Source organism: Trypanosoma theileri (genome assembly GCF_002087225.1).
Source record: "Trypanosoma theileri isolate Edinburgh chromosome Unknown TM35_Tth_7_V1, whole genome shotgun sequence".
NCBI lineage: Eukaryota > Euglenozoa > Kinetoplastea > Trypanosomatida > Trypanosomatidae > Trypanosoma > Trypanosoma theileri.
Genome location: NW_021639849.1, coordinates 899,204 through 924,823, shown reverse-complemented (window position 1 = coordinate 924,823; position 25,620 = coordinate 899,204). Strand labels below are relative to the sequence as shown.

General features: G+C 40.3%; 14 protein-coding genes across 14 annotated transcripts; all 14 read right to left on the bottom strand.

Moving 5' to 3' along the window:
* Positions 1 to 62: 62 nt before the first annotated feature.
* Positions 63 to 752, bottom strand: TM35_000075140 (uncharacterized protein; the record flags this gene model as incomplete). The annotated part of the gene is made up of 1 exon (XM_029023960.1): positions 63 to 752. One exon carries the CDS (start codon positions 750 to 752, stop codon positions 63 to 65), a length of 690 nt encoding a protein of 229 aa, XP_028885156.1.
* Positions 753 to 985: 233 nt separating this feature from the next.
* On the bottom strand, positions 986 to 1,411 carry TM35_000075130 (uncharacterized protein; the record flags this gene model as incomplete). Its single annotated transcript, XM_029023959.1, has 1 exon — positions 986 to 1,411. The coding sequence occupies one exon, from the start codon at positions 1,409 to 1,411 to the stop codon at positions 986 to 988; it is 426 nt and encodes a 141-aa protein (XP_028885155.1).
* Positions 1,412 to 1,849: 438 nt separating this feature from the next.
* TM35_000075120 (trichohyalin) lies at positions 1,850 to 4,123 on the bottom strand (the record flags this gene model as incomplete). Its single annotated transcript, XM_029023958.1, has 1 exon — positions 1,850 to 4,123. One exon carries the CDS (start codon positions 4,121 to 4,123, stop codon positions 1,850 to 1,852), a length of 2,274 nt encoding a protein of 757 aa, XP_028885154.1.
* Positions 4,124 to 4,301: 178 nt separating this feature from the next.
* Positions 4,302 to 5,048, bottom strand: TM35_000075110 (uncharacterized protein; the record flags this gene model as incomplete). The annotated part of the gene is made up of 1 exon (XM_029023957.1): positions 4,302 to 5,048. One exon carries the CDS (start codon positions 5,046 to 5,048, stop codon positions 4,302 to 4,304), a length of 747 nt encoding a protein of 248 aa, XP_028885153.1.
* Positions 5,049 to 5,402: 354 nt separating this feature from the next.
* On the bottom strand, positions 5,403 to 6,227 carry TM35_000075100 (uncharacterized protein; the record flags this gene model as incomplete). Its single annotated transcript, XM_029023956.1, has 1 exon — positions 5,403 to 6,227. The coding sequence occupies one exon, from the start codon at positions 6,225 to 6,227 to the stop codon at positions 5,403 to 5,405; it is 825 nt and encodes a 274-aa protein (XP_028885152.1).
* Positions 6,228 to 6,420: 193 nt separating this feature from the next.
* On the bottom strand, positions 6,421 to 7,680 carry TM35_000075090 (cyclin; the record flags this gene model as incomplete). Its single annotated transcript, XM_029023955.1, has 1 exon — positions 6,421 to 7,680. One exon carries the CDS (start codon positions 7,678 to 7,680, stop codon positions 6,421 to 6,423), a length of 1,260 nt encoding a protein of 419 aa, XP_028885151.1.
* An 858-nt stretch (positions 7,681 to 8,538) lies between these two features.
* Positions 8,539 to 9,219, bottom strand: TM35_000075080 (uncharacterized protein; the record flags this gene model as incomplete). The annotated part of the gene is made up of 1 exon (XM_029023954.1): positions 8,539 to 9,219. One exon carries the CDS (start codon positions 9,217 to 9,219, stop codon positions 8,539 to 8,541), a length of 681 nt encoding a protein of 226 aa, XP_028885150.1.
* A 404-nt stretch (positions 9,220 to 9,623) lies between these two features.
* TM35_000075070 (WD40 repeat-containing protein) lies at positions 9,624 to 14,339 on the bottom strand (the record flags this gene model as incomplete). The annotated part of the gene is made up of 1 exon (XM_029023953.1): positions 9,624 to 14,339. One exon carries the CDS (start codon positions 14,337 to 14,339, stop codon positions 9,624 to 9,626), a length of 4,716 nt encoding a protein of 1,571 aa, XP_028885149.1.
* Positions 14,340 to 14,540: 201 nt separating this feature from the next.
* TM35_000075060 (putative leucine-rich repeat protein (LRRP)) lies at positions 14,541 to 15,818 on the bottom strand (the record flags this gene model as incomplete). Its single annotated transcript, XM_029023952.1, has 1 exon — positions 14,541 to 15,818. One exon carries the CDS (start codon positions 15,816 to 15,818, stop codon positions 14,541 to 14,543), a length of 1,278 nt encoding a protein of 425 aa, XP_028885148.1.
* A 364-nt stretch (positions 15,819 to 16,182) lies between these two features.
* TM35_000075050 (putative alkyl-dihydroxyacetone phosphate synthase) lies at positions 16,183 to 18,024 on the bottom strand (the record flags this gene model as incomplete). The annotated part of the gene is made up of 1 exon (XM_029023951.1): positions 16,183 to 18,024. The coding sequence occupies one exon, from the start codon at positions 18,022 to 18,024 to the stop codon at positions 16,183 to 16,185; it is 1,842 nt and encodes a 613-aa protein (XP_028885147.1).
* A 401-nt stretch (positions 18,025 to 18,425) lies between these two features.
* Positions 18,426 to 20,336, bottom strand: TM35_000075040 (lysyl-tRNA synthetase; the record flags this gene model as incomplete). Its single annotated transcript, XM_029023950.1, has 1 exon — positions 18,426 to 20,336. The coding sequence occupies one exon, from the start codon at positions 20,334 to 20,336 to the stop codon at positions 18,426 to 18,428; it is 1,911 nt and encodes a 636-aa protein (XP_028885146.1).
* A 339-nt stretch (positions 20,337 to 20,675) lies between these two features.
* TM35_000075030 (protein YIPF2) lies at positions 20,676 to 21,770 on the bottom strand (the record flags this gene model as incomplete). The annotated part of the gene is made up of 1 exon (XM_029023949.1): positions 20,676 to 21,770. The coding sequence occupies one exon, from the start codon at positions 21,768 to 21,770 to the stop codon at positions 20,676 to 20,678; it is 1,095 nt and encodes a 364-aa protein (XP_028885145.1).
* A 539-nt stretch (positions 21,771 to 22,309) lies between these two features.
* Positions 22,310 to 23,362, bottom strand: TM35_000075020 (putative leucine-rich repeat protein; the record flags this gene model as incomplete). The annotated part of the gene is made up of 1 exon (XM_029023948.1): positions 22,310 to 23,362. One exon carries the CDS (start codon positions 23,360 to 23,362, stop codon positions 22,310 to 22,312), a length of 1,053 nt encoding a protein of 350 aa, XP_028885144.1.
* A 259-nt stretch (positions 23,363 to 23,621) lies between these two features.
* On the bottom strand, positions 23,622 to 25,304 carry TM35_000075010 (SET domain containing protein; the record flags this gene model as incomplete). Its single annotated transcript, XM_029023947.1, has 1 exon — positions 23,622 to 25,304. The coding sequence occupies one exon, from the start codon at positions 25,302 to 25,304 to the stop codon at positions 23,622 to 23,624; it is 1,683 nt and encodes a 560-aa protein (XP_028885143.1).
* Positions 25,305 to 25,620: the final 316 nt, after the last annotated feature.

The window sequence follows — 25,620 nt, the reverse complement described above, 5'->3', positions numbered from 1 at the left end:
TAATAGACCCTTTTCGAGAAAGTAACTAAACTTCGATAACTTCCTATGAGAAAAAGATAACATCACTTATCGCCTAAAGATTGCAACCAGGCAGAGTATGACTCATTTATGTGCTGTTTTGCACCATAAGAAGCTTTAAATTTCCGATCAAATTCTAAAAATTTGCGTCTTGTTATCTGTCCATATCCTGGAAGACCTTTAGTTTGTTTGGCCAACTGTTCACGTCTTACATATTTTGCAGTTTCTTCTGAAAATCTATCATTCATCCAGTTATCTTCCATGTGTCGTTTGCGCAGATGAGCATATGGATCGGACCTTAGTGATGGGGCAATAAGTGCATTTTCCAGCAATTTTATCACTTCATAGGAAATGTATTTGGCCGCACAGGTATCTGTTGGCTTGTATCGACGATACCAAGGAGTTCGTTGGAACTCCTCCACAGTTGACCATGTGTTTAATGACGAACGAGAACCCATCTCTTTTCGCTCAAATATCTGTTCCATCTCTCGCTGTATTTCGGTGTCACTCCAACCATTCTTCTTTAGAATATCTCTAACTACATCTTCCATTCGATCTGTGAGCTTGTAAGAACAACGCCAATCATCCTCTTTGGCAACGGGACGTGGGTTACCCGTGAGAACTGGAATATCACGCATTTTGTGGCCAAACCCAAGCTCCTTCCCAAACCTTGAAGAGCTGTCAAAGCACCTGCAGTAGACCACAAAAGCAGTTGCTGTTCTAAAACATCTCATCAAATTTAAAGTAAATTGTGATTATTATACTTTCCTTTTCTTTTGTAATATATATATATATATATATTGTATGTGTGTGTGTGTGTGTGTGTGTTTTTTTCGCCTTTCCTTTTTTTATTCTCTCAGCCTTGATGAGTGCAGTAACAGTGAAACAAAGCGAAGGCTGAGGACCCGCGATCATCTTCATCAAATCATCAGTACAAACTTTTCACAAACACTCTACAAGATCTTAACTAATAGTCATCGAGAGAAGATTGTTTTCCCCACCAAATAATTGACCCAGAAAGTGGCACTAAACTTGTAAATCCCACCAGTGCCACTCCAGGTACTGCCCGTTCGCGACTCTGCAAACCCGTAAACTTAGATCTGCAAAGAACGAGAGCGGCAACGGCAGAGCCAAAGTACACAATCCATCCGATAAAAAGAACCGCTTTAGCCCTTGGAACGCCGTTCTTTACCTCAACGGGAGAAGTAAAGATCATGAGAATAAAACCAACAATGGAAAAAAACGCGGGAGTAAGCATCATAAAAGTTATATGGTTTGCTGAGTCCGCTTCCTTCTGTGCCACTATGATGCCATCAACCAACAACATTAACGCTAGACCAAAGATCGATCCAGCCACTGCTGATGGTGCAAAATACGATTGTCCCAGAAACATGATGAATATGACTTGTTCTTCCCTTTAGCAAAAAGAAAGAAAAAAGTGAAAAGATAATTAAGAAAAAAAAAATAAATAATATAACTGAGGATGCTTAGTTAGTAGGAACAGAAAGAAATAGAGATAACCAAGGTGCTCTGGTCTCTCTATCTTTCTCTCTCTCCACACACACACACGCATGTACACCACAGAAAATCATGTTGAAGGGTAACGAAGACGAAGCACATCATACCCCGTTGTTGTTGTTGTTGTTTTTTCTTTTTTTTTCTTCGTTTCTTTTTTCTTTTTCCTTTCTCCTACTTCTTTGTTTAAGGCTTATAGAATCGTTTTCGCGTTGTTGTGTGTGTTTTTTTTTTTTCTTCTTTGGTGTGACGACAAGCAGTCATAGTAACGTAGTCATCTGGTCCAGCATAGACCTTTCCAAACGGTTGCTATAACTTATTCCGCTGATCCTTCCAGTCGAGACATAATTTCATTGTCATAATCTGATGAGGTTGGTGTTTGTGGATCATCACGACAAAGATCGTTAAGTTGCCTTTGAGCTGCTGCAATTTTTTTCTCACGTTGTCTCACCTCTTGTTGGAGTGATGCTTTCCTTTCATTAATTGACTGCAATTCTTGTGCATACTTTTCGCTCGTCTTCTTCAAATCCCTAGTTTCCTGTGTAAGTTCTTTCTTTCCACGAATTAAATTGGCATTTTCTTTCTTTAGTTCTTCAATACGTCGCTTCATTTCTGCGTTCTGTTCTTGAGCTTGTTTGATTATTTCTATTTCACGCTGTCGTTCCAACTGCTCACGTCGTTCTCGTTCTGCCTGTTCTTTGGTGATGCGTTGTTTCTCCGCTTTAAACCGTTCTATCAAGTCATGATAACCTTTACTACCACGTTGTGCAATTTCCTTTCGTATACGTTCTTGATCCTTCATAGCTTTGGCTATATCTTGCTTGATTTTTTTTCGCATTTGTTCCATCTTTTCAGCTTCAATAAGTTGACGTACTGCTTTTTCATCCACTTTTGGACCAATCGGTTTGTCCTTATTTGGTGCATTCTTCACAGGATTAAGCGGTTTAGGGGCTTCCACGAGCACAATACCAACTTCAATCGTAATACTGTCACGATCTTCTTTCCAAAAACCCTTTCGTGGGCTTAGTAATTCCTCAAATTTTATCACAGTATTAAATCCCCAGTCATTTTCCTGCGACCTTGTAGAAAAACGTTGGGTACCTTCGTTACAGATAGAATCATCCACACTCAAGTGGTTCACTACAGTTATCAAAAATTTACAGTATACGCTACCAGTTTGGCACAAGTAAAGTGCCAAAAATTCCTTGTTCGCCATACAGAGGAGACTCCATTTGAGTCGTCCATACTCAAACTCTGGTGAATATCGACGTTCATTATCCTTTGGTAAAATTGAAATATTCTCAACTTGAAAAGTAATAAACCCCATATCTCCTTTGCATCGCATACCAGATGGTGGAACAGTAAAATTAAGTGTCTTCTGTTTTTTGGATCTTGAGTTCTTTGCTCTTATACGTTCACATGGAAAGGCACCGAAAACAATAGATTCACAAAATTTTTCTGTAGAATTAGTATCAGGTACTGTAATAGCTAACTCTGATGTAATCTTTTTAAGAGGTTTTAAACGTAGATTTGTCAAAACTGCCAGAAATCCCATAGCTACCATACGTTCCCACATGGCTTCTACTGAAGGTTTTTCTTCCATAAGACCAAGCATATGTCCCAAATCTTGTTTTAATGGTTCAGGAAGAGATCGCAAAAAATCAATGCTTGCTGCGGCATGTAGAGGTCCAGCCTGCACATGGCTGGTCATTTCTTCAATAATTTTATGTTTATCCATAAGAGCACATGCTTTCTCACATCCAAGTCGTACAGCCGTTTTGACAATCTGAGTTATATAATCCACCTTAGATGAGCAGGGGTTCTGCTTTACTTTAGCACTTTCACTTACTTTTTTCAATGAATCCATAGACAATGGTTTCATAAAAGTTGTTAAATGAGGAACAGCCTCAGCACCAGAAGAACACGGTAATGGAGTGCTGGTTACAGAAACATCCTCCTCCTCATCTTCTGATGAGGATTCTGGTGAGGGAATAGCAGTACGCTGTTCCAGAGCCTTTCGGCTAGGAAATGTGTATGTTGAAGCTCTAACGGTAAGACGTGGAACAGGAAATGGGCCCAATGTGTCTAGAAAATTTCCTTTATCGTCAGGTACCTTCTTTTCATTTAAAAGCATTGCTTCTTCTTCAGCACGTTTTTTTCGTAGTTCCTCTCGTTTGCGCTGTTTTTGTTCCTTCTCCTTAACAGAGGGTTTAATACCACCATCAGATTCACCATCCATATCAATGTCTTCATTCGAGTCAAAAATGTCATCGGTCATAAGAAGTTCATCTTCATCCTTTGTGACATGATAGTCCCGAGGTGCGCTGCGGTCTATATGTGTGTACGGGGCACTCCGGTGAGCTGCAGACATCAAGGAATCTGTCACAACTTTAAACATATCCTCAACAGCAGCACGGTACTCTTTAGACTCGTTATTTTCTTCTGCACGCAATACTTCTTTACGTAACGAGCGCATCATTTCCGCGCCTGGCGTAAGTGATACAGGACAGTCCTGCACCCATTTATATAGGGTGTTTTTGTAGAAGTCCAGTTCATCGCCTTGGAGAATCCCCACCGTACTTTGCGACATTGTATCCTAACGGTAAAAAAATGAAAACAATAAGAAGAACAAGAAAAAAAAAAAAAACAATAATATTATTTCAACAATCAGAAAATATATGGAGAGATAGGGATAGAGATAGAGAGAGAACAACAACAAAAAAAAAAAAGAAACAACTAGTTACAGTAAACACAACATCCAACAATTTTCATTTTTCAAGTTGCGCGGTATCATTCGCACCGCCAATGAACTCATCCGAAGAGCCTGGCAGCACGTCGGCTCCCTTCGGCTGCACATCCCGTGTTTCGTACCACCACATAAAGTTCACCTTTCCATTAAGGTCTGTGTACGGCAAGTAATCAATCTCCTTTCGCTGGAAGGAGCGCAGATGTTTTGTCGTCGCCGCCACCTCCTCCTCGAGACGACGCACGTGTTCTTCCTTTGCAACATCATTCATCTCTCGGAATCTCTCAGCGTATGAGGATGTCTCGGTGGCACTAGAGCCGCGGAGAGCCGAATAGACATCCGTCGCCTCCGTCTTGGCAGCGGCGATTCGCCGCACCTCTTCGTAGCGCTCTCGTGTGATGTAGCAGAGCCACTCACTGCTAACAGAGTCGCGCTCAAATGTGATGAAGCCCTCCTCTCTTGCCTGTTTTAAGACATCTCGAAGATGTTTTTTGCTGTCAAGGACAATAGAAGGATCATTTGTGCAGTATTCCCAGAGACTGCTCACCTCGCAGGGCTGGTGGCGATAAAGAACACTGAGAACAAAGTCACGTGGTATCTTTCCTACATCACGGGGCAAAGATTTTGCCCTAAAACGCATTTCCTCCGTAAATTTAAAGTTATCCGGTATTTTCTGCTCAGGCCAGTTTTTCATTTTGGCCCCATTATAAACATTCCCATGGGGAGTGTGAACACCATACTGCCAGAGGACTCTCAACGTCCTTCTCATCTAAGGAAATGAAGGTGTAGCAAGAACAAAGGAAAACAAACACACAGAAATAAATAAATAAATAAATAAATAAATAAATAAATAAAAACTATAACAAAGAAGATTTGTGATTACTATTTCTTTCAATGAAGAAGTTATTAAAGGAAAGAAAGAAAAACATACTTATACACGTAGAAAAACTAAACTAAACATAAGGAGTACCAATAGAAGCAGCAAATCTGTGATTAAGAATACACATCTTGGAACAGATTCCATTAAAAAAAAAAAAAAAGAACAGATTTTTTTTCGTATATATATCTTTTTTTTTTTTTCATCGTATTAAACTGTTAAGGCCTCTTCAGGAGAAGTCTCTTGTTAAACAACCTTCTCACTATGGCGATGAAAAGGATCAGGAAGCATATACTGGAGAGCTCGCTGTGAAGCTGGGATACATGCAAGAAGGCAAAACACATAGGTTAGACATTTAAGTAGGACGAAGCCTAATTGTCTAACATGAATCTTACCAAAAAATTGTTTAGATTCCTCAATTGGATCTACCTTCTTTGATGGATTAAGTACTAATTTTCCCTTACGAATTTGTGTGAGACCTGCTGAAAAACCAAGCATAGGAGTCCCACTAAAATACAGAAAACTACCAGTACGGTCACCGTGCTCATCCAATACCGCAACCATAGTAAAATGAATAAGGAAAGGAATACTAATATCAAAACCCTTTCCAAGATAAATAACATAGGGAATAGAAGAAAATGTAACTTTAGGGGATATCCATCCAACCTGCAGGCGTATTAGGGCTTCTAATTTTAGACCAGTACATGACTCCAAATAGCAACGATATCGAACTCGTGACATATTTCCATCGCCATCACGTACTGTTAATTGGGCATTAGGGTTCATTCGATTACGTGGGCCAGCAGCTAGATTTGGATCTACTGCCACAAAAAAGCCCGATATGCTTATAGGTCCTTTAAATGGCCTCTCGGATGGAAAAGCCTTTTTCTTTCCAAAAGCTGGATGATCTGTTGATAGCAAATGTTTGTTACGTAACTTTGTAGGAACAGTAGCTTGCTTTTGTCCGAATACCTTATGACTAGTACACAAAGGAGTGTAATTCGGACGTAGAGCACGAGGAATTATCCTTGTAGAAGACGTCAACAACCCGCGATTCCCTGAACTTTGCATATCCGGTTTACGTCAAAGCTTCTGTATCACTAGTGATCCAAAGGCAAATAAAACATACTTTTATTTTTGTTATTGTTATTATTTTTTTTTTATTTGTTATTATTGATGTTTAAAAAACGAAAAGAACAAACACGGGAAAACTTTATTGCTACTATTTGGCGTTTAAAATCCATACGAAACATGTATTTTAACACTACACTGTATTCCCTACTAAACATCCCTCCAGTCGTTCAAAAATATTCTCTGGAATATCCTCATGAATACCATGGGAGGAAGAAGCCTCTTTCGCTTCTTGACACTTAGTGCATAGTAATCGAGCGGCAGCAAAAGCCTGGGGAGCTGGAATACCAAGTGTCTTTTGAATGTATAGAATGGATCTCTTACATTCTTCAAGATTATTGGCCATTATACACATTGCCAATGTTAAAACCCCCAATGCTGTTACATGACTGTGAACTTGTAAGAATTCAACATGCGTAACAGCTTCTTGAATAAGCAATTCAGCAAGATCTAGAAATCTTTGATTTATGGTGCGTAAAAGGGTAAAGGAATCATGTTCAACAAACACAAGATTTAAACTTCCGTTTGATAAATACAAACGAGTCTCATCTTGGCTATCAAGGGGCAGTGAACCCACTATAACATCTAAAGGAACACATCGTGCCACCAAAAGATTTTCACCAAAAAGTTGAAACATTTGAATGTTATGTGATACCGGAATTCCCAACATGGTGCAAAACATTGGAAGTGTATCACTTAATTTCGTCTCCACATCTACTTCCATAGACTTCCATTCCCAATTGAAATCTTTCATAATGAGTAGTTTGAGAGAAATTAGACCATTTTTTTCTTTTACCCTTGTCTCGTCACCAGTTTTAACGAGATCCTTGCTTGTCAGCATATGTAATTGCAAATAAAGGTGGTTAATTACGGTTGTATGAGGAAGGCGCCATTTAAAAAAAGTTAGAACTGTCTCTTCCATGTCCAAAATTTCTTGAGCTGTATATGCCTTATCACATATATGAACAATCTTTCGAAGTTTTGGTAAATCACCATCCATTTCTTCAAATTTTGCAGCAACCCATAAGCAAGTTATAGCTGCTAATTGACATTTACTAAGAGGAATACTCTGTAGCGAATTTGTGATAAAAGCGTCTGTTAGTTGGATTGATAGACACAAAGTTGTACTTTTCAAATCAAACGCTGCGCAAACATCACGCAGCCAACAAGTAATAATTTTCCTGTTCTTATAGCTGTAAACAGTTCCCTTCAGCTTTTTGATATTATCAAACGGGGCTATCTCCTTCTCCTTCATGCCTTGAAAAACGGTACTGGGCAAAAGTGTTTCCCCTCCTGCAGGATGAGATCTGTAATCAATAGAGGCGGGCGGTCCGAATATTCGTTGAACGGAATCCGCCGTTATAGTCGTCCGAATGTTCATTTCTCCCGCCATTATTCAGCAATCCAAAAATACCACCACTGCCAGCACCAGCAGCAGCAAAAAGTAAGCAAGTAAGTAATTAATTAAATGGATCAATAAATAATTACTCCGTTGCGTCCCTTGTCGAAAAAAGGAATGTGTAGGAAAGGAAGTGTCTGTGCAGCTTATAACGATGACGGATTTTCGATTAAAAAAAAGAAAAAACCAACAAAAGAGATGGAACAACGGAAACTCTGTATTTCCAAGTATATTATTATTATTATTATTATTGTTTCTTTCCTTCTTTTTCTTTTATTTACCTATATGTTTTGTAGATTATACGTAGAAAAGGGAGAAATCTTAAAGATGGAAAATAAAAATTTTTTATTGGTTCGGCCACACCTAAAACACAATTCGGAGCACGCCATAAATGGAAAGAGATCCTACGCCGCGTTACATTAGAGGCCCAGTCTTGAAAAGTACGGTTTACTTTCTTGAGCTTTATAACGCATCACATCGCATAGCCTTGTACTAACTACCATCGCAGCTCTGGAACTGAAGCTGAGGCACATCATTTGTGTGAATACCACTCACCAGGTGAGCAACATTGTCTCCGTTTTAACACAAGTAATTCTAACGAGAAAATAAAACAAAAAAAAAAGAAGAAAAAACGTGCCACCGGTTGGTGCTTCACGTACGTGAATACGCCCAGAACAGTTAATATATGTATGTATGTATGCATGTGAATATATATATATATATATATATATATTCTTTTAAAAGCATCCACCGGACGGGAAAAAGGTCGTCGAATCAATTTGCTATTAAGCCAACTCTATTGGCCTTGTTTTTTTTTTTTTTTTTTTTTACTCATAACTCCTAACCGTACCTCTAGTTGGCACCTCGGAAACGATCAAGCTCTGCGTCAAGACCTTCCTTTGTCACTGGCTGCTGTCGTCCACGTCCGCGACCGGCGGGAGCAGCGCCCCTGTGGTGTTCATTCTTATGGCGATTGTGTGCCTTATCTACGTCGCCGCGGCGGTTCCTCTCGCGCCGGCCGCCGTTATTATTATTATTATTATTACTGCTGTTATTCTTTGCTCTTGCGCGGCGAAGTTCGCGCAGTTCCCGCAGCTCCCGCAAGGCGCGCAGTTCCCGCAGTTCGCGGCGCTCGCGTTGGCGCAAGCGCAGGCGGCCGAATCGCAAGCCGCCGTTGTTATTTTGGCGGCCGCGGCGGATCGCCCGGTCCAAGTCGTCGTCCCGCGCGAAACGATCGCGCGCCGCCTGGCGGTAAACACCGCGGTCACTGAAGCGACGGCCCGGCTTGTTGTTATTATTATTATTATTATTGTTGTTGTTATTGCGGCGGCTGCGGCGGACTTGGAAGCCGCCCCGGCCGAAACCCTCGAGACGCGTGCGGCGCTCACTCACGACGAAACGCCGCGGGGCCGCCACGTCGTCATTTCGGTCCGATCGGCGGCCGTCGCGCGCCTCCGCGAGTGCACGAACCCGGCGGACGTTGCGGTCGTACAAGTCACGCAGGCGGCGTCGCTCGAAATCGTCTCGTCGCATATTTCTTCTTGTTGGTTTCTTGTTGTTGTGGGTTACTTATTAGTTTTTCTTTTAGTTCTCTGTTTCGTATTTCTTGCTTGCTTCTTTGGCCCTTTTCCCTCACACTCTTACTATCGTATGTCAGCAGTAAAAAACTGGTTTGTGAGGAAAAAAAAAAATAAGAAAAAAAAAAATGATTTGGTACACAGGGTATCATTATTATGAATCATTGCAGTTAAACATGAGAGAGAAAAAAATAAAAAGCACATAATTACTCTATATACAAGAACCACCTTTTGTATTCCAATTCATTGATGAATCTGTACACAGTGTGTCTGTTTTGTTTTGTTTTCTCTCGTTTTTTTTTTTTTTTTGCCTTTGGCAAAATAAATAAAAATAAAAACAAAATATTTTCTTCTTTACATTTATTTGGCGAAACGAATACGGTGTAATACCACCTCCCCTGTAGAATGACCAGTCATCACAAATGAATCGGATCCTTTTATAGCGGAAGAAAGACAAAGACACTTGTAATCAGCTAGTCGACTGACCACACCGCCTTGCGTAAGATCCACCACATACACGGAGCCATTCTCAGCTGAGAGAATGAATAAACCCGAAATAAATATCGCTTGTTTTACCTTTACCGCAAGTGGAATTGTCACCATCAGTTCAATTTGATTCACAACAAAACGTGCATTTGTGGAAGAAAAAATATCCTCCACACGTACATGAAATAAGTGTAAATGATCATCCATAAAAAACAACGTTCTTGAGGATCCAGCTGCCACTGCAGCGATGCGACATTTGTGTAAATAGGAAGTTCTTTCAGCATGTCGCATGAGGCTCCAAAGCCGAATTGTGTGATCTTCTCCTGCGCTGAAGAGAAACTCATCAGCGAAAAAAGCACACATTATAACACCAGAGTGACCAATAAATTGATTTGTCAGAGTCCAATCACTCACATCATAGACACAAATGGAAGAATGTATTTCAGTATTTACAATCACTGCAACAGACTTCTCATCACTTGATACTATAATTTCTAATTTCCCATCCAGTAAAGTACCACGAGGAAGCGAAATCTCCGCAACATTGAGACCCTTATTAAAATCTTTACATATAATTCGTTTACCATCTCCCTTTCTGCTGAAAAGAATCATATCACCAAGAAATGCAACACTCTGAACGTGGATAACATTACATTCTAACATTTCACTACCATCAAGAGGTTGAAGTATAAGTGTTCCCCTGTCATCAACTGCACCCAGAAGCGTTTGAGAAGAATTAACTTTCAACTGAGTAATTGGAGCAGATGAAAGTTTAGCACTCTTACTCCACATATTTGTAATGCTTTTTTCTCTTGTGGCCTGAACCGAAGAAAGAGGTATATCAGCGAGTCGCCATACCTTAACTTCATTCTTGGAGGTTGCAGCAATGATGATACGATCTCTTTCCTGCATAAAGGTAAAATGTCCTGCAGGGCAGGAGAGAGCTCCTACAAGGTCTCGGGTATACGAATCCCATATAGATATATGTGAGTCACAAACTCCAATAATAAATGCATCATCCTCTGAAAAGTAAGCATATGAAATTCTTTCATCCATACATGGTTTAAGTTCTTTAATGCGATTCCCACTTAATGAGTGCCACAATTTCAATCCTTCAGTCTGTAAGGACAAGAATAAGTTTCCATTTCCATTAAAACGAACACTATCAACTGGTGTTAGGCCGGCATCAATCAGGTGAAGCAGTTCACCGGTACCAGACCATACCCAAATGTCATTCTTCACACAAGAAGCAATAAGGCTACCATCGGAAGAAAAATTCACACAATGAATAGCTCCACTATGAACCAGTTTTATTACTTCAGACTTTATTATTATATATAGTTCATACAGGGACAATACAAGAATATTATTTCCAAAGAAGAATACATCCCGCAGAGGGGCTTCAATATTAGGGAGTTCTGAAACGATTTTTTTGTTGGAAACATTGATGATAGAAATAAGGTTACGAGAAGGGTGATGAACTACAAGATTAACACCAAATACATCCAATGCTTTTTCAAATATAGATGCACTTGTGTCCTCCAGTAATGTAAAAGAATGTATGGCGAAGTCCCACAAGAGAAGCTGTTCATCACCAATAACAACAACACGAGTCCCTGCTGCAATAAGTGCTCCACGAAGATTCTGATTTAATTCAAAAGGCATAGATAATCGTGCGATTGCTTTTTGAAAATCCAATGTTGAATAAATTTCAACTTCTTGTGCAGTTGTTACTGCAAGGTATTCCTTCCGAAGATGACAGTGTATAGGTGGATGTTTACATTCCAGAGAATTCAGAGATGTATCTACATCCCCGCGGTTTAATGGAACCAGTACTGTATAGGGCACCTCTGTAACTTCAACAGCCGCTCGGTAATACGGTGATGCATCCGATCCCAATAGTGATGACTGAAATAAAAATCCATTATACAATTCTAAACTTTCAAGTGCCCTATGAAGATCTCTACGACTCAGACGACGAATACTTTCTGCCATTGGTGAGCAAGCACAATCTTGACTCAGTTCCAGAAAAAGATCACGTGCATTTAAAAGACGAAAAATATAATCAATAGCATAGATACAATTTTTTTCATCTCGTTGTAAAAGTGTATCCATAATAACGGTATCCAAGAGTAGATCATTAGCAGCATCAAAATTTCCATTTGTCATTATAAGAGGTCCTAAATGTCTAAAACTGAAAGACATCTCTGAACTTTCAGTCTTTATAAGTCTATATAGATGTGTTTCTACTAGTACACTAATACTTTCTTGCATTTCAGTGTAAAGTGATACAACAGCTTGACGTACATATGGACTTGATAAATAAACAATAGAATCTTTTGTAACTGTTACAAGACCATCATCTGACATCATAAGAAGGAGAGGCAATGTTTTATGTCGTGTACATGGACCAAGTTCCTCACATATGTAAAGAAGTTCAGATATGGGCAACGGGGCTGCCGTAAGGCTTAACATTATATAACGCACTGTGAGAGAATTACCTAATACCTCATATCGTTTTAGTAGTTTGACCAGTAATTCTTCAAGCGTATCAGGTATCTCTTCTGCAACAAGAAATGCAACGTCGTGTTCAAGTAATTCTTTTGGTAACCGCTGTAAATAGGATGCTGTGAATTTCGCAAAAGAAATACCTTCAGAACCTTCTTTTTGTAGAAATGCCGTTTCTAGTGTTTTGGCAATTTCTACTGGACGAGCATTATTACTACCGTTAATACTACCACTACGACTAATATTACCCGTAGCACTAGCCGCAGTAGTAGTAGTAGCCGTAGCAGCAGTCGTATTAATAGTACGGGAACGACTACTCTTGTCATTATTGCTTCCACTAGCCGTATCCATGTTTAGACCAGCTACACCCCTTCTCGCAAGTTCTTCTAAAAAACGCTCTGCTCGAGCATTTCTCGGTAATGCTGTAATAAGCACCTCGTAAGGTTGAGGAAGACGTTTTCGAAGAACAGGAAGGAGAGGACTCTCTGTGTTCAGTGTCACAATAATTCTAACTGTTGGCGGCAAACTTGCGGGAAGCCATTCCAGCACCATCGACTCTTGTCCATCAGCGCCATCCAGAATATCAACGCGGGATACAAGCAATAACACCATTACACCATCGTAATTACATATCGCCTCACGTACAGCTCTAGCCAACTCTCCAACAGTGTAGTATAAACGCTTTGATTCCTTTGAAAATATACGGAGCAGATAATATAAAAATACGACAAGATTTGATTTTTCAGGACTAATACAATAAGGAAATACTCTGACAGAGTCTACTCCAGCGTATTTGGATGCCACCCAGTAAAGAACACGAGATTTACCGAGTGTACCAGCACCGTAGAGAATCATTGGAACAGAGGTGGAACCAGATGATGACTCCAAGTAATAAATAAGATCATTGCATTTGGGATGTAGTGCACCAATGTGTTTATCCTTCTCTATTTTCTCCCACAACTCCTCATCCACTTCTTCCTCCATTAAATGGGTGTCCATTGACCGCGGACGTTCTGAGAAGACAGTATAAAGTGCAGTATAGAGATCGCTCTGACAACGTACATTCCAGCTGCTCTCGCTGGTGATTACAGCAGCAGAAGGGGCAGTCGTAACTCCATTCACTGTAACAATACCGGTCGTCATTAGCCATTCATTCGGTGGAATTGTTGGTTTAACATCTAGTTTATCATATCCCCCAATAGCAGATAAACTTGTCACATCGTATACATAAAGATGTTTCACACACCTGTACAATGGATCGCGAAGTCCACCAAGTTTACTACGCAATGGTGGCATAATAGGTTCTTCCTGACGTAACACATCCAATAAAGCACTGCGGTCAACATCATGCCATTTCTCAGTCTGAGAAACAAGAGCGATACACCAACTTAGTAAATAGTTCTGCATCTCCTTACATCGACGAACCTTGTTATTAATAACATCATCGATATCCTCTTCGTCAATAGTTAATGGAGCAATACGAAGTCGAAGTTTTGAGACAAAACTACTAACTAGTGGTAATATATCAGCGCAGTACTTCCGCACGAGATGTGAGGGTCCCAGTACGAGAACAAATACCGTTCTCCATTCTCGCAAACTCCGCTCTGGTCCGTACGGGTAAAAACCAAGTCGTTGCAGTTCATCATTGGCTTTACAACAACGATCCACTCGTTGCAGCCACTCCTCCGAAACACCGCACTTCTCCATCTTCACTTCACGCAGGGTTGGCACAGTCCTCGCCACATCCCAAAGAAGACGAACAGATGGAGTTGACAAGGGATTCTCCGAAAGATCAAGATAAGAAAGAGATGAATTTCTGCGTACAAGCGAACATAAATCTTCTATACACGCAGCATCAAGACTATTCTTTCGCAGAATCAGTCTACGAACACCAGTAAGGCTACTAAGAAGAAGAAGAAGTGCCCTCACTCCCAGATCACCCAAGAAGGTTCGGGAAACATCCACTTCGCTAATCATAAGAAAGTCCGGTTTAGCCATCTGCTCCATCACATCTTTATTCGGTTTCACCCCGTACGATTCGCAGCACTCCTTGTAGAGATCATGAGCGGCAGAAAGGGACATTGTTGCAACAGAACGCAACGCAAAGAACTGAATGAAAGAAAAAAAAAAAAGAGAGAGAGAAAGAAAGAGAGAGAAATTCCGTAGAAAGCCAGAAAAAATAAAAATATAAATAAATAAACACATACTCGTTCCCAACAACATTCATACCTCAATACTATGAGGCTTCTCTTTTTTTACTTTGTTTTTAACCTTCTTCACTAATTAATAAATGAGACACTGCACTCCATGCTCACGTAATATCGGAACAACACTGTCATCCCTTAAACTCGGGTGCGATATTCTCACCGTACGCATGTACATCAGAGGCAAAAGAAAAGAAAGTGATGTTTTCAACGATAAACACTTACAAACTGACAGTACCCTTAGGTACAATAACGACTCACAAACAACAGATAACTGTTTCTCCGTAACTCCTGTAGAGTCCAAGCAAAGTTCAGCTAAACATCGTGCCGCTATAATCCAATCAAAATATGAAGTAATCACCCGTATTAAAGAAAGGAACCGAAGATTATCCTTATTCCATAGCCGTTCTTGCATATTAGGAAGACGAAGTCCATCAAGTGTGAGAAATTTAACAGATTGAAGTCCCTGTATGCATTCCAACAACTCATCAGGTTTCACTGCTGTATGTGAGAGATTTACATAATCCAGTGTCGCTATAGATGCGAGGGCACTGACTAAACGAAGATTACGACAGCTTGCGGCAGAGAAGTATCGCAGAGATGGATGATTAGATAATGAAGTCAGACTGGTTATTCCATTGCAAGAATCAATTATAAGGCGACGTAATTGCACAAGTTGACCCAATATATTGATATCACTGTCAGAAATAGATGAATCACGAATATTAATATCAGATAAATTTTTCATTCCTCGTAGTGGTAATAATGAAAAAACCTTTGTATTCAAAGTAATAAGAGTTTTAAGATTTTTCAATTCACATATACCATTCAACTTCCCATCCATCTCACGACGGCCACATATTGTGAGATGTTCCACACTTTGAAGCGGTTCAAGTATCTTTCCTGTCCCTCTCTTATACCGCTCTAGCAAGATACTAAAATCAACGGTTTCTAACGTTATAATGTTCATAATAAGAGTATCATTTGATAAGTTCTGTGCAGAAAGAAGAAGTTCCTCCAGCACTCGTACATTCTTGCAACTTATACGCACACGTGAGGGTCGTTTGATCACAGCTGTGAGAAGCGCTAACTGCGACAGCACAACAGGGACGGGTACCGCAGATTCATAAGCATTCAGTTGCACGCCAGATTGTAAAACATTCAACTCAACCACAATATCGCCGGTGTCCTCAACGGAGGGAAATCGTCGACCGGCTCTTCGCCTGCCAGTCGGTGTGGAAATAACAGACAACATCGTTCGCGGGTGGGCGGCATACCACAGACAGACAGCACGTTCATTCCCCTCTTCTACCAATCTCTCTGCAATGCCGGCAAGGACATCCACACCTAATATCATGCGTAATCAGACAAATATGAACACACAAAGAGAGAAAAATATATATATATATATGTTTTTTTTTTTTTTTTGGGAGTGCGTTGGAAATCCACAAAGAGTTTTGTCGATTACTGGAAAATAAAATAAAAAAAAGGAAAAGAAAAACAAGAATGAATATTACCAACACCACCACAACCATAAAGTATTACCTTTCACTAAGAAGGCATCACTGAGAATATTTGCATTCTCTCTTTTTTTTGTTTTTCTCGTGACCTCCCCTCTTATCTTAACTTTCTTCGAGAATGCATTAATAATAATAATAATAATAATAATAATAATAAAATAAAAAAACAATAAATAATCTGGAAATAAGTGAGGGTACATTTTACAAATGAGCCTGTAAAGCCCCAGGAACGCCCATCTTATCAAACATCATTTCACGCAACTGTCTTGCCTCCGCTGCCTTGACAGTTTCTTTTTCAGTCTTAGGAAAAGGAACTAATTTTCCAGGGTTACAGATGTTCTTGGAATCGAGCAACTTCTTAAATTGCATTATCACCTCCAGACCTGTTTTACCATTATAACGTTGCATCCACGGAACGTGTTCATACCCAATTCCATGGTGGTGAGTTAAGTTCCCGGTATGATTAAGCATCTCATTTGTAGCACGTTTTTTGATTTCCAGAAAGAGTTTTATATCGTTCTCATCTTGTTGTTCACCCATAAATGTAAAATATAGACAACATCCAAAACGATATTGATGTGCTGTATGGCAACCTATCCAGCCATTCTTCCCATTTTCCTTCATCACACTTGTGAATGCATTCTTCACGGCTTTCCAGCATCGAATAGCATCTGTGTACATGACACTTGTCTCAAATACATCCGCCCATAGGCGATGGGCTAGTGCAAGATCTCGAAAATACGGTAAATCATATTTCTTCTCTTGCCAAGACTTCCCTGGTTTTGCACCAAGGCAGACCGCACCAAAAGAATTAAAAATACCAGATAATTCACTTCGTTGAGACCCTGTTTGATTTTTTGAACCTTCGAAGCCTACAATAACAAGAGATAATTTCTTGATATCCCATCCCTTTACCTTTTCAAGGTATTTTTTGAGACCTTTGCTCATGAGTGTGCTTACCAAACCACTATCCGTGCTTGAAGCAAAACTGAGTCGGGTATCATCCTCATCATATAGACGCATTGTGCATGGATGAACTCCTTTTCGTGTACATGTATGGAAGGCTGAGAAGGCCACTTCAAAGGATGGAAATAACCAACCTTCGTAATGTCTCACTTCAGGAATACGTTCAACCTTAATAGTGGCCTCCGTAATAATACCAAATGCACCTTCAGAACCAACGAACATGGCATTAAGATCTACACCGCATGGTCTTGAAGTAAGAGGCGTTTCCACTACACCAATTGGAGTTACCACTTTCATTGCAAGAACCATATTTTCAATATCACCGTATTTGTTAGACATGGCACCACTACCACGAGCTCCAATCCATCCGCCAAGTGTAGAGTGTACATAGCTGTCTGGGTCGTGTCCAACCATAAATCCATATGGATGGAGTTGTTCATCCATGTCTGGGCCCAAAGCACCCGCCTCAAAAACGGCAAATCCGGATTCTTTGTCAACACGCAGCATTCTTCCCATTCGGCGCATGTCAATAGAAAGAACCATACGCTTTGTTTCAAATGGGCTTGGCTCTACTCCACCAGTAACATTGGTACCACCTCCAAAGGGAATAAGAACAACATTATGCTTATTGGCCAATTCCATAATCTTCACACAATCATCATGGCAATTTGGAAGAACAATAGCGTCAGGTGCACGATCAATCATTCCGTTTCGAAGGCGCCAAAGATCTCGATAGTTTTTTCCGAATACGTGTGTGAGACGACTGAGACCATCTAGATGAATCTGATCCTCCAATAAGACTTGACGCAGTTCACTGAGAAAATCTTGATTTATAAACGCCTGTGGAAGACCTTTAATTGCCTCTTCTTCCGTAATACCAGGCGCTTTCACAAGCACCGCTGTCCCAGTTTTGTGAAAAACTTCTTTCTGTACAAAATCCAGTATACCTTTCATGGGCTTCCCATTCACATGAAAAACCATGTTTGCTTTATCATCGTACCTCAATCCTACATGTTTATCTCCCCATCCATTCCATTTAATCCCTTTGTAGGCGTCATTACGCTGATCTTCCTGCATCTATTATTTTCCCTTTTTTTCTTTTTTTTTTTTAAAAAAAAAGTATAAGATGGTTAATAATAGAAAATAAACTTTTCTTTAATCTAAAATTTTGAATCACTCCGGAACTGGCCGAATTAGTAGAAAATAAACAGAATGAAACTGAATATTCACCGTTGACACCCCCGCACATTCACAACGCGGTGAGAGACCACAAGAGAAGAAAAAAAAAAAAAAGAAAAAAGAAAAAAAAAAAGAAAAACGCAATTTGAAGAAAGAAACACGAAGAAAAACAGGAAGGTTGTAGAGCAAGCACCTAAACACTAGAATTACCACTATATTTTTTTTTTCCTTTTCATAGCTTGAAAAACTCAAAAAAAAAAAAAATAATAATAATAATCATAATAATAATATAATTGATTTCACGACCTTGGCATGCCACAAATGAAACGAATGATCCCTAGTGTCAATCCTATTCGCCACGCATCCCAACGGTGTCGTGAGATTGAATAATTATTTTCATCGGCCCTTTGCCCTAGTTCCAATATAGTCTTTCGCAGTTCACGAATTTGTGCACATGACTCTTTGGGAAGACCACAACGTTGCATCTCCTGTTCCATTCCACTTAGACAGAAAAGTGTCATTTGTTGATTAAAACCGAAAAATCCAGCCGTTTTATTACGACGCTTTAAATCATGCGAACGAATATCTTGGCGAAGAAGTGGAAATATAATGCCATCACGAATAGTATTGGTATTTGTAAGCAGCATTACAACGCGATCAATTCCCATACCCCATCCAGCAGTTGGAGGAAGACCTACCTGCAAAGATTTTAAAAAAGTCTCATCTAATGGCATAGCTTCATCATCACCGCTTCGTCGGTCCATTAATTGTTGTTGAAAACGATAGTATTGTTCTTGTGGGTCATTGAGTTCACTGTAAGCATTACAATACTCAATACCATTAATAAAAAGTTCAAAACGTTCTGAAAGTCCAGGTATTGATGCATGTTCCTTTGCCAGAGGACTCATAAATAATGGATGATTCATCACGAACGTAGGTTCTACCGTTCGATCTGTAATAAAAAATTCAATAAGTTTATCAAACATTTTCGCTGCTGTTCGTACTGGAGGTAAAGGAATATCATGTCGTAGCATTATGGCAGACATATATGCAAGTCCTCTTGGAGTGTTTAGTTCATTCGGTGGTGGAAGTTCTACACCCGCTGAAGATTGTATTTCATCATAAACATTTACACGTCTAAAAGGTTTGCTTAAATCAATATCAACTACATCTTGACTATTTTGTTGAGAGTAAAGTTTCACTACAGTTGTCCCATTAGCACGAATAGCCAAGTGACGTAGAATTTCCTCTGTCATAGGCATAAGATCTTCATATGTGTGGTAGGCAGCGTAAAACTCACAGCTTGTAAACTCAGGGTTGTGACTACGGTCAGCATCCTCATTTCGGAATACTCTTCCAATTTCATAAACACGTTCCATTCCTCCAACGATACACTGTTTTAAATGCAACTCTGGTGCAACTCGAAGATACAAATCCGCTTCATTTGCATTATGATGAGTAACAAAAGGCTTAGCGTTAGCTCCAGAAGCAACGGTATGAAGTATAGGTGTCTCCACCTCTACAAAATTTCGTTCATCTAAGTATTCACGTAATCCCTTGAGAATTGCATGACGTTTTTTTATTCTCTCAATAACATCTCGGTTTGTCATCATATCAACAAAACGATAACGATACTTCACATCATTATCCTGTAATAAAGTAAAGCCACGGAGATTTGGGCAGACCACCTGATCTGTACAGACGTATGGACTCAGCACCAGAAGACTAGAAGCAGTAACAGAAAGTTCTCCCTTCTGTGTACGACATGGAATTCCTTCCACACCAATAATATCTCCAACTCGCAAGGATGTCTTTAGCTTTTTTAGACATTCACGTGTGAAGTGTTCGCCCACGTGACTCACTATTTGCAACTCCAATCCATCTGAACGAATTGTGAGAAAGAGTATCTTCCCCATATCCCGCATACCCGCCACACGTCCGGCCACGCGCACTTTCGTCTCTGTCTCCTTCTCACCAGGCGCGAGATGATTGTAGCGGTCTCTGATCTCCGCAACGGTGGCGGAGCTGCGGAATGACGTGTACGCCGCGGGGAAGTCGAGTCTCGTGCGTTTCATCTCCCGCGGCCCGCCGGCTGTTCGTTTCGGCGACGGCGATGGCGATGGCGATGGGGCGATCGATGCGGCGGCGGCCCTCTTCGCGGCGACTGCGGCGTTGAGAGCCCGCAGGGCGACGGGGGGCCAGCGACGCATCGCCACAGCGCGGAGACTGTGAGTATTGGTTGCTACTGTCGAATAGTCATTGGGAGCGTGTGTGTGTGTGTGTGTGTGTGTGGAAGAGAGAGGGGAGAGAAATAAAGTGAGTGAAATGGAAAAGAAAAAAATAAAAATAGTTAAGCAAATATATAGGAAAAGAAACCATCCAAGAAAATAATAATAATAGTAGTAGAAAAAAAAAACCTTCTCCGAGCGAAAACGTTGCATGTGAGCCTCCATTTCTATTTTTCTTTTTCCATTAGAGCCCCATAAGAGAAGAAAAGTAATGAAATAAACTAAAGAAAAAAAAACTGCAACTAATAAAGCAGTAATCAGCTAAAATTTGTAGTTCAAAAAGTAGAATTTAAAGGACAACGTCAGCAGCATATGAAAAACTCCTACCACAGCCACAGTTCCTATAAACCACGCACGATTCAATATAGTCTTCCATATATGCCAGAAATTAATAAGAAGATAGGCAGTTGACCACACCCCACCTAGCATTACAATTACCCATTGGAATGCAGAAACAGGAATAGTGCAGAGGATTGCCATTGGTAGAAATATAAACATACTATATCCGTAAAGACATAGTGTGTCCGTCAACGATACCGGAAGTCCTTTGTACTTCATGAGACCCCAAACAAAGCAACCAAATCCAAAGCAATATAGGTACATAACAATGCATGCCACAGAAGCCATAGAGAAATCATATTTCCACTTTTTATCCTTATTAGAGCTATCGTGAGTAAACGCAATCTTACTCATAATATTACTTACAATACCAAGGGTCATCCATAATGTTGTACATATCCAAAAAGGGCCGTATAGATCTGGTTTGCGAGATAGTGTAACACCAGCTTCTTGTAGCTCGTAGGAAGGAGTTTGTGCAGCAGGATTACACCAGTCACGATCCATTAAAAAATCAGGAGGGTTAATCGGCACCAAAGTATTACTCATACGCAAAAGCACCAGACGAGTGTCAACATCAAAAAATTGCTGATAAAACTCAATAGTCCAAAATTTAGAAGTTGGTACAATCTGTTCTGGCTGTTGTTGTTGTTGTTGTTGTTGTGGATGTTGAGGTTGTTGTTGTTGCTGAGGTAAAGGCATTTGGGAGTTCTGTGGCACAGGCATTACTGGCGGTGGTGGTACACTCGAGTATGAAGGTCCACTGTAAAACCCTTGTTGAGAGGTATTTCCTCCAGAACTGATTGATAAATCCTTTGATTGCCGCATTTGTTTTGGCTGTTCTGCGGTAGTGTATGATGCCTGCGACTGTGCAAATGGAGTTGTTACGGTGTTGTGTACTGAAACAATAGCAGGTGATGTGGAATTCGTGCGGGTTGTCGCAGGGGAGCCAACAGCGGGGGATTTGGGCTGACTTTCCTCCTTAAAGGGGTCGTCCTGCTGCTCATATGGGTTTGCCATCGTGTTCTGATCTCTCTATTCTCTAGCATGAGATCAGGGAGAGAAACAATGGCATTAAAGATTTGAATAAAGCCGGAACAAAAAAAAGAAAAAAAGGAAAAAGTGTATGAGAGAAGAAAAAAAAAAAAAGAAATTAAACCCAGAAAATAAAAAACAAAGAATCACAGAATTTAAAGTGGAAAAAAAGAGAAGGAAACGATGTATTATGAGAAATAGAAAAAAAAAATGTAAATAAGAAAGATGTCAAAGAGAAGATTGAGAAATAATATTAACACGGAAAAAAAAGAAAATGTTCTCACTAAATAGTTGTTGCTTCTTCATTTGATAGGGATATTCGTTTATTCATTCATTATGCTCTTCTTCTTTTTTTTTTCCTCCCCTCAATCTATGTCTCTCCCTCTATCTCTACACAGAGAGGGATAAAAACAACGCGCAACGAATGAGCAGTATGAGAATGAAATCCGTACAGTTTAATTTAATAATATATATATATATATATATATATATATATATATATATATATATATATNATATAACTTTTAGCGTCGTCTGAGGCGCATTATGATGACAGCACCGGCCAGCAGTGTAGCTCCGAAAACAACACCACCGAGGAGCTTTAGTTTGAGTCGTTGCTTCTCCTTTTGGATTAAACCAGCGTACTTTGAAACAATAGCCTCATGAAGCGCCTTTTCTGTTTCCAGCTTTATGGCGGGATTATTGTACCACTCGATCTGCGTAATTCCGCAGGTGTCCGACAGCACGGCCTCCGTAAGCCGCTGCGCGTCCATATCTGTCAACTTGCATGAACAGAGATCGAGCAGCTGCAGATGCCGCATGTGCCGTGCGTTCTCTGTGAGTGCCGTCCTCCCGGCGGGCCCCACTGCCGCATTGCAGCCGAGATCCAAATGCCGCAGATGTGGACTGCGTGTTTGGGCAACCGCCTCAGCAATGGCGGTAAATCCAATGTCAGCGATCTTATTAACGGAGAGCGTTAACGACTCCAGTCGTGAGGCGGGGGAGAGAATGAGATGCTCGGCAATCGCAACGGCCCCGGCATCGCCAATGCCGTTGTCGCTGATGTCAAGAGAGCGAAGTGTTGGGTGGTCCCGCAGCGCCTTTGCGAGCAGAGAGGCACCCACGTCACCAAGAAGATTGAACGCTAACTGCAGTTCTCGTATGTAATTGCTAGAAATAACACCGTCGCATAGAGTCGGAAGACCCCGTGGAGTTAGATGATTAGATACCAAGAAGAGTGATTGTAGGCGACTCTCCTGTAGTAAGTAGGCTATATGCAGCATGGACTCATCAAGAATACCATTTTCATTTAAATCAAGGTAGCGTAGCTTTGGACAGTGCTGCATGAGTGCCTTACAGAGATACTCTGCCCCCCGAGGTCCCATTCGGTTATCTTTTAAATCCAATTCCTCCAAGTTTACCATACGAGATATATGTTTTTCTACAATATCTATAAACAACTCTGCAGACAAGCTGTTTCCCGATAAATCCAGTGAACGGACACGTGTATGATCATTAACCACTGTTTCAAGAGGCGTTGTGGTAAGATCATTGTATGAAAGATCAATATCCACCATTTTGCCTCGCTACGCCTACTAATACTATTATTACTTTACAAATAAAAGATTCCAAAAAAAAAAAAAAAAATGAGTATTCATATAAAAACAAAAACAACAACAAAAAAAAAAGAATCTTAAGACAAACGTAGAGAATATAAAAAACTTGCGTCACCTCTAATCACAGAAGTACACATAAAGATTATATATATATATATATATATATATATATATATATATATCATTTTACTCGTTTATTTTGTATTACGTTAGTGAAATATTATGCCGAAAGGGAAAGCATGGCAGAAGAACACCATTCCAACGATCGATAGGCAATTCGTTTAAGCCCCATACGAAGTATGGTGCTGAGTTTCTTGTTAACTGAAAGAATCTCCCCATCCCCATCCTCATCCTCATCTTCATTATCTTTTCTCTCTGTTCCCTCAGTACTGTCCGCTTTCAATCGCTCCATATCCTCCTCTAATGATGTTGATGACAAGTCCAATATACATTGAACCGTTTCAGCTATTGTCTGGATAACACGCAACTCTGTACTTGTGCTCAAAGACACGAACGGCCCTTCACGCTCCATAATGTCAAACTCCTCCGCTTCGGCGAGATGCACTCGCAATAGTGCCAGAAGGGCTGCTGGCGGGTGTCCACTATAACCAATCCAACAACGACCGACAAGATGCAGTGCGTACTTCGCTACCAGTGATGCCCGTCGCTCATCCCACACATCACCGGTCACTGTTGTTGGTGTATCGAAGGGGAACGGCAACTTATCATACTCGTTGTTCTCAAGTACAAAGCCGTAAAACTGCAACAGTTCCCAGTTTTGGAGAGGACCGTAACTCATCCATAACTCATGGCCAACATCCTCAGCAGTTAAACTAGGTCCAATCTGCATGACAAAATCCCCTTTATTTGGTTCCACCTTCCGTACAAGGACATTAGAACGGTTATTGTGGTTAATCATATCTGCAATTGGCACTAATGACAGTACGACTCGTTCATCAACGCGAAGATTAAAAGCACGTGAGTCAAAAGTAGCGCGGGCCCACATGATTGCTTCAACACTAAATTGATCCAAAAAATCATCTTTTTCAAGTCCACTTCGCCCCTCAAGAGCTTCATATATTATTGGTAATACTGACATTACCTCCGTGTGAAACTGCAACAACTGCGCTCTCTTGGCTAACACATCATCCAACACATCGAGGCCTTCAAGCTCTGCAAGATCATCCCAATCCCAGAAACTCGGTACGGTAGGGTACATAGTTGGACATGAGGAAATCAATTCACGCCAATGGGATGCATCTTTCGCCACATAACGTTCGTAAATAAGAGCAAGAACCAAAAGAGGTTCATCATCTGTAAAGATATCAGATAGTTCAGTGGATGCATGAACAACTCGACCCAGTTCACTAAACTCTACAACTGTATCAATGAAGAACATGGAACTACGAGGTACACGTAGAAGATCTGCGAATGCTGGTAGCGGTGTGTTGCAGACAAGAGAACCCTCCACCCCTGTAGAAGCAGGAATAACAAGGTATGGAAGTTTACTGGACTCTCTAGTATCATTATCATGTGGTTTCACAAGTGGTAAAGAAGTTACCGGTTTTACCGTCTTGTTAAGATGATTTTCCAGTGTTTCATACAACTGAGATGCAGTAATCTTATCAGTCAGCTGTTCAATCCATGATCGTAGTAACTTTACAGCAAGTTGTTCGTTCCAGAGATCAACAGGAGATGTAAAGGACTCCAGGAAAGAGTCCGAAAGATGTTCCCACAGTACACGCTGGTCTGCAGCAAGAATGCGACAGATGCACATCATAGAAGTAAAATCATCACATTTGTTTATATTAAAAACACTACGCTCCAAATAAAAACGTTTTACTGAAGCACAGTCACTTTCATCTAATTTTACCTCAAACCACTTTTTCAATTCTGTTTCCATCCTTTATTTTTTTTATTTTCTAAACTGCAAACAGTAAAAAGGCCAAGCAAAAAAGAAGAGAAATAAAATATATATATATAAAATAAAAGAGTGGGAAAGAAGAAGAAAAAAAAAAAAAAACCGAAGATAAAAGAAAAAAGTCAAAGATGGGAGAGGTAGATATGTGTAAAATAAAAATAAAATAAAAAGAGTTACTGTACTTCTCTTTATAACAAAGCAAATAAGTAGCGCAACGATTATTCCCATATTAACCTTTTTGTTTTTTTTACTCATATATATATATTTTTTTTCCAACTTTCTGAGGTAAATAGCAACT